At 36.3% G+C, this 17,128-nt stretch overlaps 1 protein-coding gene and 1 pseudogene across 2 annotated transcripts in view; one reads left to right on the top strand and one right to left on the bottom strand.

Annotated features, from left to right (window-relative positions):
* The window catches only part of IFIH1 (interferon induced with helicase C domain 1), a 56,260-nt gene that overhangs the window by 25,119 nt on the left and 14,013 nt on the right, over positions 1-17,128 (top strand). For both annotated transcript variants that reach the window (XM_058664563.1, XM_058664562.1), the window contains exons 4-7: positions 2,286-2,369; positions 10,232-10,452; positions 15,879-16,089; positions 16,524-16,741. In XM_058664563.1, coding sequence (XP_058520546.1) covers positions 2,286-2,369; positions 10,232-10,452; positions 15,879-16,089; positions 16,524-16,741 — 734 coding nt within the window. The remainder of the gene's footprint in view (positions 1-2,285; positions 2,370-10,231; positions 10,453-15,878; positions 16,090-16,523; positions 16,742-17,128) is intronic.
* On the bottom strand, positions 3,408-3,544 carry LOC118757876 (U2 spliceosomal RNA; annotated as a pseudogene).

Here is a 17,128-nt window from a genome sequence, read left to right as displayed (position 1 = left end):
ACACTCGCCTCTGAGCTTCTAACAAGACATACCTCTGGGAATTGCAAAGTGCCATATTTAAACTCTCTCAGTGAGATGTACAGGTTTTCCTTTGTGATCATAAGGGATTCCTCAAATCCGAGTTTTAGAACTAATCTACCACAACTGATTAGCACAGTATTTTCACATTAGTCTACTTGTGTTGTGCTAATAAACAATGTATATGCCCATTGAGAGTTTTTCTACCTTTCTTTTCAGTTTCCTCCAATTTTCTTTAAAAGATGTTTTTGATTAACATTGGCTGACACCCCATTATGTTTTATGAGCTAAATAAGCTTGCTGAAATTGTAAGGGAGATATCTTATGTGTCACAAACACTCAATGGAGTACTAGTAACTAATAAGAAGGAAGATGTTACAAGTACACACTACAGCATGAGTGTATCTCAGATGGCTCATGCCAAAGTTAAAGAAGCTATGCACAGAGGCTGCATGTCATGAATGCATTTGCAGGATGGTCTAGAAAGAGCATAGCAACATGGACAGAAACCAAATCAGCAGTTGCCAGAGGTTCATAGGAGGGAACTGACTTGCTTGGAGGCTAGTAGCAAGACTGGGGGTGATGGAAATATCATAATTGTGATGCTGAAGGCAAACTTGTGTACATTTTTCAAACTAATCAAACTATACATTCAATGATTTTTTTACATTGTATAACCTCTACTTCATCTGATTTGAGAAAATAATCAATTAAAGAAACCATTAGGCAAATATATGTGGTTTTGTGCCACATTTTATCTTTCTAGATAGAGTTTTATCGGCATCCTAGTATGTGTGGTTTTTATCAAATTGTATGGGTAGTCGTAAATATAGAACACTCACTTTAATTTTAAAAGCTTAAGGCTACTTGAATACAATGTAAAACTGTCTTGTGGAGCTTTAGTAGCAGCAATTATGTAACACGTATTATGAAATATTAGTAACTGTAATTAAATGGTACTATCATCCTATCAATGTACCTTATACTTAATTCTTACTTCATCTTCTAATTTCAGCAAGAGCTTATTGTGTCTAATGTAACCTAATGCCTGTGAGAAGATGAGCTAAGGAGCTCTGGCCTCATTTAAAAATCAGGAGAACTCACACAGAACAAAGCCAACAGCACATTTCTCAAAACTTCCCTCGGCTTCACCTTGCATTAATCACCTTGAAAATCACATCGTGTTGATCTCTCCCAGTTTAACGATAGTTCTGACCCTTGATGTTGATGCTTATGTGTGCAGAAATGAAGGGTTGATGAAAAGAAGACTTTCCAGAGAAATTGATGCTGATTATTGAAGCCAGAAAGTTGGAATTAATAGCTCAAGAATGTGAACTGGCATTCATACTAACTGTAACTGGGTAGTAGACACTCAGTTTAATGAAACAAAAACATTTCTTGCTTAATAAGCTTCTAGCACAATTATGATGTCAGATTTTAGTATTGCTTTTGAGTGATTCTGATGTTTTAAATTTATATTACTGAAATATTATTTTCATAATGGATCATTAGAGTCATATGCCTTATTAATGCATATCATTTAAGTGAAGATTGCCCAATGGTTTCTAATTAATACTATTGGGTTTAAAACCAATATCAAACTTAGATACTCTTTTTTTTAAGATTTATTTATTTTATTACAAAGTCAGATATACAGAGAGGAGGAGAGATAGAGAGGAAGATCTTCCATCTGATGATTCACTCCCCAAGTGAGTGCAACGGCCGGTGTTGTGCCGATCTGGAGCCAGGAGCCAGGAACCTCCTCCAGGTCTCCCACACAGGTGCAGGGTCCCAAAGCATTGGGCCGTCCTTGACTGCTTTCCCAGGCCACAAGCAGGGATCTGGATGGGAAGTGGAGCAGCCGGGATTAGAACTGTCGCCCATATGGGATCCCAGCGCGTGCAAGGAGAGGACTTCAGGTGCTAGGCCACGGCGCCGGGCCCAAAATAGTCTTTTGATGGAGATAAATGTGCATATAGAAAGACATTGGCCATAAATCCTTAGTAATTTGCATTAGCTCTCATGTAGGACAAACGGTCCTCCAGGTAGATGATTTGTATTTGATCCACCGTCTGGCAGCTGTTCATTCACAGTGGACTTTTTCAAATGCAGTCTGCCAGAACCTCTTACCTTTTATTTCTACTTGTCTGGGTGTGTTTCTCCACTTGCACTGAACTGTATGTACTGTGTACTGTAGAGGTGTATAGTTAAAATACGTTTATTTTCAGAAATATTTTTAAAATATTTTAAAATGTTTTCCTTTGCAGAATCAGACACAAGTTTGGCAGAAGGAAGTGTCAGCTGCTTAGATGAAAGTCTTGGACATAACAGCACCATGGGAAGTGATTCAGGTACTGCCTGACTGTTGTGTAAACCTTAAAAAGTGTGAAATACGACACCATATAGTGGAGTGCATGGGGGCTGTTCATACCCTCCCTGATGCATGTATGCAATTAAAGCAATTCTTTTCCGCAGTGAAGTCATCTTGGAACTCAGCCATTCATTTTCTTTAGAAGAACAACTTACGAAGTCTTAGGACCAAACTCTGCAGTTTTGATCCAGTGGATATCTTTTTTGTTCTGACATATATCACATTTCATAGAATCGTGACGCTTTATTTATGTTATCTGTTTCAATTAATTTGGGCATATTTAATTTGGTGTACAATTGGGTGTATTCATTTGTTTCCCAAACCTACTTTTTATTCAAATATATTTCAAATAAAAACAATAAAACTGTCAATAAGACAAATGTGAGACAATTACAGTGTCTCTTAAAGTCAAGAACTAGACACTAAACTTAGAGCTGAAAAAGCTCCAATACATACCTCCTGAACAGGAGTAGAGCTTATAAAATGTACATCTGATTAACTGCTATTTTTAAAAATATATTTATTTGCTTTAAAGGCAGTTACAAAAGAGAGGGAAAGACAGAGAAAGAGCTTCCATTTGCTGCTTCTCTCCCCCAAATGGCTGCAGCAGCCTATGCAGGAGCAGATTGGAGCCAGGAGGTTTTCCCAAGTCTCTCATGTGCTTACAGGGGCCCAAGGACTTGGGCCATCCTCCGCTGTCTTCCAAGGCACATTAGCCGTCTGCTGGATCAGAAGTGGAGGAGTCAGGACTCAAATTGATGCCCATGTGGGATGCAAGCCTGGCAGGTGGTAGCTTTCCCCGCTGTGTCACAGTGCTTGTTCTAATTGCCTTTTGTATTTGCTGTGTATCTCCCTAGCAATCACTGAAATTGCCTCTTCGTAACTCCACCCTCCCAGTTTTCATTTTCTAACTTGTTGGTCTGGTACGTTTCAGTTTCTTTCTGCATTTTGATTGTGTGTTTCCATGATTGTTACTGAGCTAAAATGTTTGTATCTTTTTAAGTATGGGTGATGAGCTATGGGATGTCTTTTTATACATCATTCAGTATTTATCTACATGCTTGACACATTTCATAAATAAAATTAACAATTGCAAACAAAAAGTGCTTTGCAGTCATACCACACTTGATCTTAGCCAAAAGGCCGAGAAGCGATTTTTGCAGTCATACCAGCTAAGAAGCAATAGAAAACTGGTAAAATTAAGATACATTTTTCTTAACTTTTAATTCAGTTGCTTCCAGTTAGAACATACTGGGTAATTTAGATTACCCTGCATTATCAGAATACTTACAAATATTTATAGTCATATTAAGTATAAAAGGGAAAAAGGGCTTATAGAAAGATGATCAACTTCCCTAAAAGTTTTTAATAGAATCTTACCAGATTTTTTTTTATATGAAAAAACAAATTACTTTGCACAGAAAAAATTTTAAATACATAATCTTCAGAAAGTTCATAGAAAACACAAGTTTAGAAAAAAAATCATTGCAGCAAAAGAAATGTATCTCAGTTTCATTTCATTAACTTTTGAAAGTATTCTCATGTCTTTTTATTTAAACTACATTCCTGAATCCTTAAAGTTAGAACAGGTTAAACTGAAGAAGCCCAGTTCCCCAAATGTCAGGCATTAATGTTGATAAAAGCATCCATTTTTTCTGTTCAATTCACTGTTTAAGAAACTGTTGACATGTTCTTTTTTCCTCTGTAGTTTGCATTTTCCTACATTTTCCATGAAATCGCTAAATTTGATGGTTAACATTTGTATTATGTGCTATTGTTGCTAGAACTCAAAATATACTCTAGCTAATATTTAACATCTTTGTGTGTTGTTTTAAGCCTCTGGACCTCATCGTAATTTTTATTTGTCTAAGTAAAGGCTTTTCAATAATATTCATTCATTGAATAAATATTTAAAGTGTGTCCTCTGTGTGCAGGGCATTTTGCCTATTTAAAGCTGTCAGCAAATGTATTTGCTGATTTTTAGTCCTCAATGTGGCATGAAAAACACGATAAATCTGAACGCAGATCGCTTTTGAAAAGCAAATACATTTTCCAAAAGTAAATACATTTTTGAAAACATTTTTAAGGGACACCTCTTGAAGCTCTAGATGGGCCAGTGCTTTCAGATAAGGATTATTTTGCATAGTGGGCTGGAAAATCATGAAATGATAAAACTATGAAATGTCATACTGCCAGGTGCATGCTATGCCATAGCTGATCTGGAAAGCAATCTTTAAAATAAAAGCCGCAGTTAAGTTGATGAGTTATTAAATATATATCAGATAGGATTAATGAAGAGTATTGAAATGTGTGTGATTCTATTTTAATCCTCAAAGTTGATATTTAAGGGCCCTTATTGTACATGTTCTTTGTCCTCCTTGGAAGGTCATAAAATGAGCTGCTTACACCATGGCCATAACACCAGTCACACTATGCTTCTTTTACTCCAAAGTAAAACAGTAATACTGATTCTTATGTTTCTATTACGATAAGGCTTTTTTTCTTCTGGTTCTCACTTTCAGAGAGTTATCCTCAGTGACAATGCTTTTTCCTCAATATTCATTGGCCTCATAGATACTTAGTCTCTCCTTGTTATTTCTAGGTTTTGTCCATTGATATTTGTCCAGCTGGAATGGCATGCTCTTCTGTGGTTGCATGCTATAGGTAGAGGAATACTCTGTCGATTTCAAACACATGCAATGACAGACCTTTTCTCTCCAAGAATAACTCAGCTGTCAAATTCAATGTGAGAATGAAATTTGCCACATGGTGTAGTTCCAACAGAATATTACTATTTAAACTTATTTGATTTCTTTTTTTGACCGTTTGCATGATATGATAGCATTTTAAAATTTTGATCAGTATTTTTAACAGCATGATGGTACAATATAACTGAAAATCTGTGTACATTCTAAATACCTTTTTCATTATTGTATTTAATTGTATTCATTAAAAGCCCAAAAATAAGTGAACAAAAGCCCAAACATTTCAAAATTTACATGAAAGAAATTGGCACCTGATTCATTGATGACACCTCTGTTGTCTCCTGCTGGTGACAGAGAAAACTCTCATTTCATTACGTGTGGGGATAAATTCTATCCCTATGTCAGGGGACGTGAAGAGGCAAGAAGCTGGCTGAGCATTCAGCACTCATTCAACTCTTTCCCTTTGGATGCTATTCTTGCTTTGAGTCCAACTCTATTTTTTTCCATATCCATTCTGTACTTCTCTCTTATTTGTGGAACTATTCATCAGATGTACTGTTGTTGACTCTAAAATATAAATAATTGATATTAATACATTGTTTCTAGATTAACAGGATAGCCCCATTTATCAGTCTGTCTTCTTAATTATGTACTGAACATTCGTATGTACGAGTGATACTGATCTATTATTTGTTTTGCTTTTTTGTTATTGCATTTTATTTATAAAAGGAAATACATTTCATGGAAGAACTTAGTGATGCTCTTCACGCTACCTACCTCCCTCAGTAGCAACCTTCTTCTTTTTTGACTTGTAATGACATACCTTGAATTTTTCTTTATAATCATCAGCTTAGCCCTCTACTAAATAAAGAATTTAACAAGTAATAATTTAAAAATATCAATTGTTTCTCAGGAGTGTAGACAAGGGGTAGAAATAAAAATCAAATCTTAAAATGTCAATCTCGCCATATATTACATTTTTTGTCCTCTGTACATCAGTTACCACAAATCAGAGAAAGCATGTATTTGTCTTTTGAGAACTGGCTTATTTAGCTAAGCATAATGGTCCCCAGTTGCATCCATTTTATCGTGGAAGATATATACTATTCCATTGTGCATATACTATAACTGCTTTATCCAGTCATGAGTTGATGGACATCTGGGTAGGTTCTATATTTTAACTATTGTGCGTTGAACTGCTATAAACATGGTGGTAGAACTAACTCTTCCATATGCTGATTTCATTTCCTTTGGCTAAACCACCAGGGGTGGACTGGTTGGGTCATATGACAGATTTTTCAGTTTTCTGAGGAATTGCCATACTGATCATATGAGTTTACATTCCCCAAAACACATCAAGATAGTCATGCACAATCATTGCTAGAGAGACCACATTTTACTCTAATTAAGCTCTATGCGAAAGAAATATTCAATACAATCCCTATGAAAAGACCAAAGATGCTTTTCTTATGTCTGAAAAAATTACCTTAAAATTCATATGGAATCCCAACTGACCCTGTATAACTAAATCAATCCCAAGCAATAAATTTGAAGGCACCACCTTGCCTAATTTCAAGGCATATTACAGGGAAGTTACAATCAAAATATCTTGGTACTGGCACATACATAAACATGTGGATCAAAGAAGCAGTTTAGACCCTCCAGAAATAAATCTATATATTTACAAACAATTAATGTTTGCCAAAGGAGTCAAAATCTATTCCACAAATAAATGTAACCTCTGCATGCAAAAGTATCAAATAAGACCCCTCTCTTGCACCCTATACAAAGGTTAATTCACAATAGAGCAGGGATCTAAATTTAACACTTAAAACCATCACCTTATTAGAGAAAAATAAAGGGGAAACATTGCAAAATATTGGCGTACACAGATTTGGATAACACTCCAGAAACACAGGCAATAAAATAAAAAGACAGGATTACTTAAGATAGGAAGCTTCTGGACAGTAAAAGAAACACTCCACATAATGAAGAGGAAACTGAAAGAATGGGAGAAAAAAATTGCGAACTTTACAACCAGTGAAGGATTAATATCCAGAATATATAAGGATCTCAAGAAACTCAACAATACAAATCAAACAATCCAGCTAAGAAATGACCTGAGATTTACATCGTCGTTTTTCAAAGGATGAAATTAAGTGACCAGGGCCCTGCACGATAGCCTCACCTTGCACACGCTGGGATCCCATATGGGCGCTGGTTCTAATCCCTGCAGCCCTGCTTCCCATCCAGATCCCTGCTTGTGGCCTGGGGAAGCAGTCAAGAACTGCCCAAAGCTTTGGGACCCTGCACCCGGATGGGAGACCCAGAAGAGCTCCTGGCTCCTGGCTTCGCATTGGCTCAGCTCTAGCTGTTGAGGCCACCTGGGGAGTGAACCGTGGGACAGAAGATCTTCATCTCTGTCTCTCCTCTCTGTATATCCGTCTCTCCAATAAAAATAAATAAATCTTAAAAAGAAAAGAAAAGAAAAGAAAAGAAAAGAAAAGAAAAGAAAAGAAACGAAACGAAACGAAACGAAAAGTGACCAAAAGACACATGAAAATATTCTCAGGATCACAAGTCATCAGGGAAATCCAAGTAAAAACTACAATCAGTTTTCACTTTACCCTAGTTAGAATGGTTATCATCCAAAAATCCAGACAGCAAATGCTGGCTAGGATAGAGAGAAAAAGGTATTCTCAATTGTGCATCTAGGATTTTGAAAAAGAGACTTTAAAAAATTGATCCATGTCTTCTCCTTTGCTTTTGTTTTTCCCTTAGAAAACCAAAAGGAAAAATTATTATTAAAAAGCATGCACAATCATTGCTAGAGAGACAACATCTTACTCTCATTAAAATCTGTGCAAAGAAATGCACCTGTCACGTTGTAATGTATTTGTGAATTTTAACAAATAGCGTTTGTTGAGGTCTTTTTTTTATTCCCTGCTCTCCTTCCTCCGCCCCATTTTCTTTATTGTTGTTGATATTTTTTCAAAACTTCATGAAGCAAATGGTAATTTATCAAAAATGAATTCCTGGATTCTGGTTTGGATGCTGCTTAAAATACATTTTCTTTTGCAAATTTTGTGGTTCTTTTTGGAAAAATTAGTAGACAAATATTGTCAGCAGATTTAAAATATTAGGATTTTTATTTTCTCTTTAAAGGTTACTTGAGACCAATTTTGTTCTTAAATAATATGACCCTTACATAAACAAAATAATATAGTTCAAAACAGAAAAACAATACTTATTAATTTGTATTCTAAATGATGGTGACCTCCATGTGTTTCTTATGGGAATCTTACTGAGTCAGTAGATAATTCAATGGTAGCTTAAACATAGTGCGTGTGTCTCTACTCATCCCCACAGAAGGCAAATTTCCTGCCCGGTTAGCAGTTGATTCTTACTAAGTGGTATTTGGTGCAAATTTGCCTACCTGTTCAGATAGTACTATCAAAACAAGTTGAAAATCCACTTAAATGAAGTCATCCACTTGCTGAAATGGAACCATCAGCAACTTTTTTGAAGTTAATGGAATTGTGTTTGTTCAGTTTTATTGCAGTCACTGATAAGAAAATGAACTTATTTCATGTGTGATGAAATACTGATAACAACTCTCATTTTCTTTTCTTCTGGTGATACCTTAAAGCATTCAATGGGCTTTTAAGGGTTTATATTGATTTTATTGCATTCCACATTATAAGCCATTCATGTGTATATATTTTCCCCTGGCTAAAATAGAAAAACATGGCCAGTTCCAGAGAAAGTAAATATAATATATCTAAACTGAAATACAGTATAATAATTTTATTTCAATATTTGCAAAATGAATATAGGGTGATATCTATATTTTAAATTTAAAAATGTTAATGAAATTACTTTTAATATATTATGTTTTGAGTTTCAGAAAAATATTAATAAATGGAGAAATACACACAAGGAAATTACAAAAATCATAATCAAAAACAAAATGGTAAAATCAGGTACTACTTAATTTATTTTCAATTTTTACTTTTTTAAGGATTTATTTATTTATTTTATTGGAAAGTTAGATTTTTAGTGAGAAGGAGAAGCATAGAGAAAGATTTTCCATCTGCTGGTTCACTCCTCAAGTGGTTGCAATGGCTAGAACTGAGCTTATCTGAAGCCAGGAGCCAGGAGCTCCTTCCAGGTCTCCTACGCACATGTATGGTCCCAAGGCTTTGGGCCATCCTCTAGTGCTTTTCCAGACCACAGGCAGAAAGCTGGAAGGGGAGTGGAGCAGCTGGGACACGAGCCAGTGCCCATATGGGATCCTAGCTCAGGCAAGCTGAGAACTTTAGCCACTAGGCTACCCTGCTGGGCCGGTGCAATTTAATTTGAAGTACCAAAATTGTTTCTATGTTTCATTGAAAACTGACCAACTTAAAGCCATCATGGCAAAAAAATTTTCCTTACTTTTTATGTATAATAATTGTACAACCTGATTGCCTCAAATGGAGAAAAAAGGTTCTGAGATAGTGTACAAGGTACCTCAAAAAGCCTGTGGGAAAATGAAATAAAAATGGAATTTTAGGGCCTGACACAATGGCTCAATGGCTTAATTCTCGCCTTGCATGCACCGAGATTTCATATGTGTGCTGGTCCATATCCCCGCTGCTCCATTTCCCATCTATTTCTCTGCTTCAGGCCTGGGAAATCAGTGCAAGATAGCCCAAGTCCTTGGGACCCTGCACCCATGTGGGAGGCTTGGGAGAAGCTTCTGGCTCCTGGTTTGGGATGGCTCAGCTCTGGCCGTGGCAGCTCTTGGGGAGTGAACCAGCGGATGGAAGATCTTTGTCTCATCTGTAAAATCTGCTTTTCCAATGGGGAAAAAAAATAAAATCTTGTAGAAAGAAGTAGAATTTAATTTAGGTGAAAAGTTTTGAAATTCTTGCAGAGACTATGTGCAGTTTACGTGGATTTGTTGACCAACCCTGTGTTTGGGCGCGTACACACCTACGCAAGCAGCTAAGCCTCCATGGCCAGGGTCGAGGATTTAGCCAGTCAGAATCTCTTGTCGTTCAGCCAACCCTGGATCAAAAACTACTGTCCTAAATAAGGACAGACATTTGTGCTGGTCCCTTCCCTGATGTGTCTTCTTTTCAACTTCCTTCAGATGAGGAAAACACAGCAGCAAGAAGGTCCCCTGAGCCAGAACTGCTGCTGAGGTCTTACCAGATGGAAGTTGCCCAGCCAGCCTTGGAAGGGAAGAATGTCATCATATGCCTGCCTACAGGGAGTGGAAAAACACGAGTGGCTGTTTATATCGCCAAGAATCACTTGGACAAGAAAGGAAGGGCCTCAGAGCCTGGGAAAGTGATGGTGCTTGTCAATAAGGTGTGCCAACAACACATCATACACCGTTTATCTGTCCATTTTCATGCTATCATTTTACACAATAAAATTAGAGCCCTGCATCACGTTTAGCTTAATTAGAAGTAATGTCAAAATAAGACATTCATTTTTTTAACCTTCGTTTCTGAGATATACCCAATATTTAAGTAATTAGCCTTAAAATGGATTTTTTTCCATAAAATCGAAACATCAGCCCTGGTAGTTATAACTTAACACATATAAAGGTTATATTTACTTAGATATGTTTTGATGTTAATGATTGCTAGTTTATCACTGTGTATGAATTTTAATGATCCCAAAAGAACAACAATCTTATATTATCTGTTAGTTTGTTAACCACTGACCCCTAGTTAACAACGGAAATTTTCTTTATTTAGAATATACATAAAATGTGGTTTGAAGATAGGAGAAAATGAAGTGAATATTAGGTTTGTTCATAACATGCTAAATAATACTCAGATTATTTATGTAATGTATTTATATGATTGAATGCAACTTAAAATTTTCTGTGATAATATCTATTCTCATTTGCTCATTTACAGAAACTCAGCAATAAATTCTAAAACTTACTATATTGGTTGACTGTCTATTACACCAAAATTTAATTTAAAGTCTTTTAGCACTGAAGAAAAATGGTCAGAATCTATTATTTGAGTGATTTAATCATATTGTTTCAAGTGTTTTTGTGTGCGTCTGTTAAGTCTAAAAACGATCCTTTGTACCTGTATAGTCACAATTAGGACACTTCTACCTCTTTTTTGGTAATGGCAGTAAGCTAAAATTTATTAATCTATAGTTTTCATAATTCTCCTTATAAAGGATCTAATGTTTGAGAAGAAAAAATAGTTTTAAGTTCCATTTCTACATACCAGTAGATTGACTTTAGACCAGTAAGTACCTTCTCTAACATCTGCTTCCCACATTTCTAAAATGAACATAATAACAGCACTGCTGTGAAGTGTAAATTCTGTCACATACCTGCTGAAAAGCAGAGAGAGAAGTTGGTTATAATTCAGCAAACAGTGTATCTTTCCTTTGCCCTCTTCCTTATTTTTTATAACTAATGAAATAAAATACTTGAATCAGGAAGCAGAATCTTAAGGACCAGGTCCAGAAAGAAGAACCAAGTTTGCTGGTTTCAACACTACTTAAAATGATGTTTTTGATACCATTTGAACATTCTTCCTTTTCCTTAAACTCAGCCTCAGCTTGTACCTTCCCAAAGGCTTTTCTTCCTTATTTACCTGTTCTCTGCTGTATTACTTCTTTCACAGCAGGTAGTCAGGGAGGTATTTTTGTCACTTGTTTGCTTTATTTCCCCTGTCTGGCTGTAGGTGTGTATACCATTGGAGTTTGGAGGGATTTTCTCTACATCCAGCTTTCTTGTCCTACAGTGATTCTCTCACCTCTGCTGGGTAACTTGTAACATCAAAGAGATCCTTCTTTGCCTCAGCACAGTGGCTCAATGGCTAAAATCCTCACCATGCGCACCCTGGGATCCCATATGGGTACCAATTCATGTCCTGGCTGCTCCACCATATTTCTACTTACGACCTGGGAAATCAATAGAGGATGGCCCAAAGTCTTGAGACCCTGCACTTACATGGGGGGTCTCGAAAAAGTCTCCTGGCTCCTGGCTTCATATCAGCTCAGCTCTGGCCATTGCAGCCAATTGGGGAGTGAGCCAACAGATGGAAGGTCTTTCTCTCTGTTTCTGCTTCTCTCTGTATATTTGCCTCTCCAATAAAAAATTTTAAAATCTTAAGAAACGATGAGATCTCTCTTCACACATGATAGCACTGACCGTTCTTTAAACCAAAGACCCTGTTGGAAAGTCATCCATGTATTCATCCAAAGCTGTTCTCTTGGAATCCATGATCATTGGCTAGAGCTCTTTCTTCTGTAATATACTGAGCACAACTTACTCTCTTGACATATGACATAGGGAAATCAGCAGTATGTAGTTCCCATTTTATTTTTCCTTTTGTCCTCAGTTGCTTTAATGGTTTCTTTGACATGGTTTTCAGTCTTTTCATTATTTTGAGTGTTCATATTCTTCCTGTTATTTGTCAGGACTCTTTTAAAGCACAGCATCCAGACCTAAGTAATATACTGTGAATCTGGTCTTATGCAGACTGTAGGCAAGTCGCCATGCCATACTCACTTAGTGAAGGCATCAGACTGGGTGCCTTTAATGTCCAAAGTCTTATCTCGACATTAGCATGAACTTAAAATCCTCACCTTCTTTTCATTAAAAACTGTTCAACCAAGATCTTCCTTTGCTTACTTTTGTGGAGCTAATTTTTAAAATATAAAAATGGCTATATGTGATTAGAGATTCTTACATTTATTCCTTCATTTCTTTTGCATTGCTTGATCATTTCATGTCTTATGAATTTGTGCATTTTTCCCTTCCTATAATATTTCCTGCTATTATTGTTACATCCTAGTCAGAAGTATCACCCCATCCGATCTAGGTGATTGTTATGAATGCACATTTATGGCCATGTTTTAATCCTCACTAACTATTCATATTCATCTCACTCTTGTTCATACATTTGAGGGCATAATTTTAATCCTGGATCTATTTCCTTTCAGGTTTTGTTCTCAGAGTTACTGGAAATCCCTCCACTAATTATTCTGTCAATGTCATATTCACCATGCCATTTATTTTATTTTGAATTTCTGAATTACCTTTTAACTAAAGCAGGAAATCTCTGGCCCAATATGTCAGTATAACCTGTGCATTCTGTATTTGGTCCAACATGAAGTTCTTTTAACCCCTAACCAGGAAAAAAGAAATCCTCTTCTCTAACATCCTTTACTTTCTTTTCCCATCCTCTGTCCTTTTCCAAAGTTATAGCCTTCGAACACAGAAAGAAATGAAAACACCACCTGTGTTGCCAGACTTTCCACTTCCTATCTAGGATTCAACATCATGAGAGATAAATCCCAGGTTCCCTCGGATGCTATAATACAATCCCATATGATTCAGCAGAAGTGAGTAGCAGTTGGATTTGATTAGTCTTGGCAAGCACTCTGTCACTTCTCAGGAAAAGGCTCCAAGAGGACCACACATCTCCCAATTAACCATGTCAGACTCCCACCTGCCTTCCTCTGTGTCCTTCAGTAGGAAGTCATTGCCACCCAGAGTGAGCATCAGGGTTTTCAACAGTTGCTATCTCCTGTGAGAAATTCTTTTTGTTCTGTAGATCAGAGGATGCTGCTTCCTTGGAAAGTTTTGACTCACTTTTTCTGGATAGATCCGTGCATTACTGTATCACCTTGTCATTCTTATTTATGTCAATCATTATATCCATCTTTATTTAAAAACAAATCGAACATCCTGTCCTCAAGGAATCTACTGCCTAGAAAAGAGATGTCTGTTGATTACATAATAATATTTTTATCGTCTCCCTAAAACATTCTCAGATGTATTATCATATTGAATTCATGCTGCTATTTTATAAGCCTGTCACAGAAAACTGAAATTCTAACACACTATTGTCATGTCATGGATCATCCAGCCAATACCAACAGAGACATGAACTCTCATGAAGTCGATTGGAGCTTCCCCATTCTCTATACATATAGAAAATATAGGCTATATATCAGAAAAATTATCTGAATACTGGAAATATGTCTGATTAGGTTTCCTTTAACTCTCACAGCCTTATTACAGAGTAACATGCTCATTTTCTTAATGTGGGAAGTGAGACAGTTGAGATTATTCAACCTTGTCCAAAGTCACACAAGTGGATAGAATTGAGGTCTTCAAGGATGACTTCTTTCCTTCTAATTCTTTTCTCGTTTTTCCCACTTCATTCAATTTCTGTTTTTGTTAAAATCGTCCTCTGTTCTCAGACTATTGTCATGCGTAAGAGGAATGGGAAAGAACACTCCTAAAAATATATCAGGACAGGCCTTCTGGAAGAGATAGGGAAGCGCTGTGGCCCTTAAATTTTAAAACCCCCAATGTCATATGCAAGGTTTCGCCAGAATGAAGTTTTAAGGACTCCAATCTGAGTTGCTCCCTGGATTCCATAGTTCTGGAGTGGGACTTGGGAGTGTTCAGTTCCTAAATCTTTGAAGTGATTTTATGCAGGCAAATCACAGAAACGTTAAAAAAATAAATAAAGCTCTATGTGACACTTTATCTTATCCTTTCCATGGATGATAATGTTCTTTCACTCACCGTGAGTCAGTGTTAACTCCACTTTGTTTTCTAGAAACTCATGGATTTCCTTTTATTTGTTCTCTCCTCTTCTATACCCCTACCCCAGACATTCACCTTTAGAGGCCATGTCATCAATTTTTCTAAATAATAGCATAAAACATGCTCTTTGTACACCCCAGCTCCTCAGCTAGGGAGATCAGCCAACCTTTACTGAATATGTGAGAGAGACTTAACTCAAGTAAAAATACAAGCAACACATCTGCTACAGACTATTACAGATTTGTTATCAGGTGATCGATCATATTGTAAGAGGTACAGTTCAAGTTTCTTGCATTCTGCCTTTGGAATTCCTCCTGTCAACTCCCTGTTTGCTCCACTGTTCACCTCTAGGCTTCCATTGATTAACTTCTTCAGGAGGTGCAGTATCTTTTTCAGGCAATATTCTGAATCACAAGTAATGTGTAGCCCTGAGGTGTTCATTCACCTTTAACAGACATTGCAACTATGAACAATCAGCTGAAAGGTGCCTCAAGTTCAATTCCTATCACCAGACTATTCACTGTTTTGTTCCTGCTCAAACAGCAAAACTGCCAGCAGCACATTCCTTTAATCGCCATCTATTCTCCTAGTTAATGCCAGAATTCTTCTTTCCTGGTTCCTTTTTTTGTCCCATCCTTTAGGTGCGTTACCTCTGATTTGATTTCCAAACAACATTTCTGCTCATCAGCATGCTTTGAACTCTTGCATTCAATTAAAAATATTTAGATTGATGTCCATAGTCTAGTCCTGTTCTACAAACTTAAAAAATAATTTTTATCCAGTCTTACTAGTATCAAGTGCCTTTGTACTGATCCATAGCTTGCAAAATTACATTCAAAGTATTTCCAACTTTTTTTCTTTGGCCAGCTGTTTCTTCCTCTTTGCTGTTACTGTGCATGTTTCAGTGGGGGGATTATTACATGATGTTATAGTCATTTCTTTTGTTTAGCTTTCATCTATGAGCTTAGTTGGACTGAGTTCCTCAAAGTCATCGTAAAAATTATATTCCAAGCACAGTGTCTACGTTTGTTGACAGAACAACAAAAGAAGTACAAATAGTTGTGTGTCTAAATACTGGTGATACAAATACTTCTGCTAATTCCTGACACAATAGTAAACCTTTGATCATTTTCCTTTGCTTTGATTATTTTTTCTCCCTCCCTCTTTCTCTCTTATTGTCACATACTTTAAGGTTCCCTTAGTTGAACAGCTCTTTCGCAAGGAATTCAAACCATTTTTGAAGAAATGGTACCGTGTTATTGGATTAAGTGGTGATAGCCAACTGAAAATATCATTTCCAAAAGTTGTTAAAACCCATGATGTTATCATCAGCACTGCTCAGATCCTTGAAAACTTCCTTTTAAATGTGGAAAAAGGAGAAGATGTTGGTGTCAAGTTGTCAGGTAGGTTTAAAATGGTTATTTTTAAAGCCAGAACAATTATTATTAATGGCACCAGAGCATGTATTGGATAAATAATTAAAATATTGGTAAAATTAGCCTGTTCACATTGTCTTTCATTCCCTAAGCTTTCATTAAAACCTTCCATTTCCCAGAGGAAAACAAAAATGACATTTTTAGTTGTATCACTTTGTTCTGTATAAGAATTTCATCGTTAAGTCAAGCACTCACAGGATTTTCCTTTGGTGCTGGCAAACTTTTTATTTGCTAGTGGAGCTCTTTAGAACCTTCTTCTTCTCCATGGAATACAGTCCTTTCTGTTTTATGAAAGGTGGGTTGAGAAGGTAGGAGAAAACAATGTGAAAATAATTATGATGCTTGAATGATAAGCAACATTATTTCTATTTAAATGATGTGGATTTGAATTTTCTTTTAAGATTTTTCCCTTATTATCATTGATGAATGTCATCATACCAATAAAGAAGCAGTCTACAATAACATTATGAGGCGTTATCTGAAGCAGAAGTTGAAAAATAAAAAACTCAAGAAAGAGAACAAGCCAGTTATTCCCCTGCCTCAGATATTGGGACTAACAGCTTCACCTGGTGTTGGAGGAGCCAAAAAGCAAGCCAAAGCCGAAGAACACATTCTGAGAGTAAGTAATTACCCTATCAATAATATCACCATTGAAACAATTGCCTGTGTTTCTCAGGAGTTTTAGGTAAGGTTGAGTTCTGGTACAATCATCAGTTAAGTGAAGTCTATTTGCTTTAACTATAGTAAATAGATTCAGGCTCCTACAGAACCAAAATATGTCTTAATAACTTTCTAAGTTTCAGAACAATACTATAAAATTATGGAGCATAGTCATAATAAATAGAAAGCCCAGACAAATAGAATGCTTTCTTTCTAACATCCCTACTATAGTTTAATCTATCTGATGTAGAAATATGCGCAAACTGTGAAAGTTTCTAGACTTTAGTTTCTAAAGTCTTATTTCATGAGTTGCAAACTGTACTTTCTATTTTATGAGATTCTAGGA

The sequence above is a fragment of the Ochotona princeps genome, chromosome 5 (assembly GCF_030435755.1).
Source record: "Ochotona princeps isolate mOchPri1 chromosome 5, mOchPri1.hap1, whole genome shotgun sequence".
In the NCBI taxonomy this organism is placed as follows: domain Eukaryota; kingdom Metazoa; phylum Chordata; class Mammalia; order Lagomorpha; family Ochotonidae; genus Ochotona; species Ochotona princeps.
The sequence above is the reverse complement of the archived record's forward strand: the minus strand, read 5'-3'. Positions and strand labels throughout refer to the sequence as shown.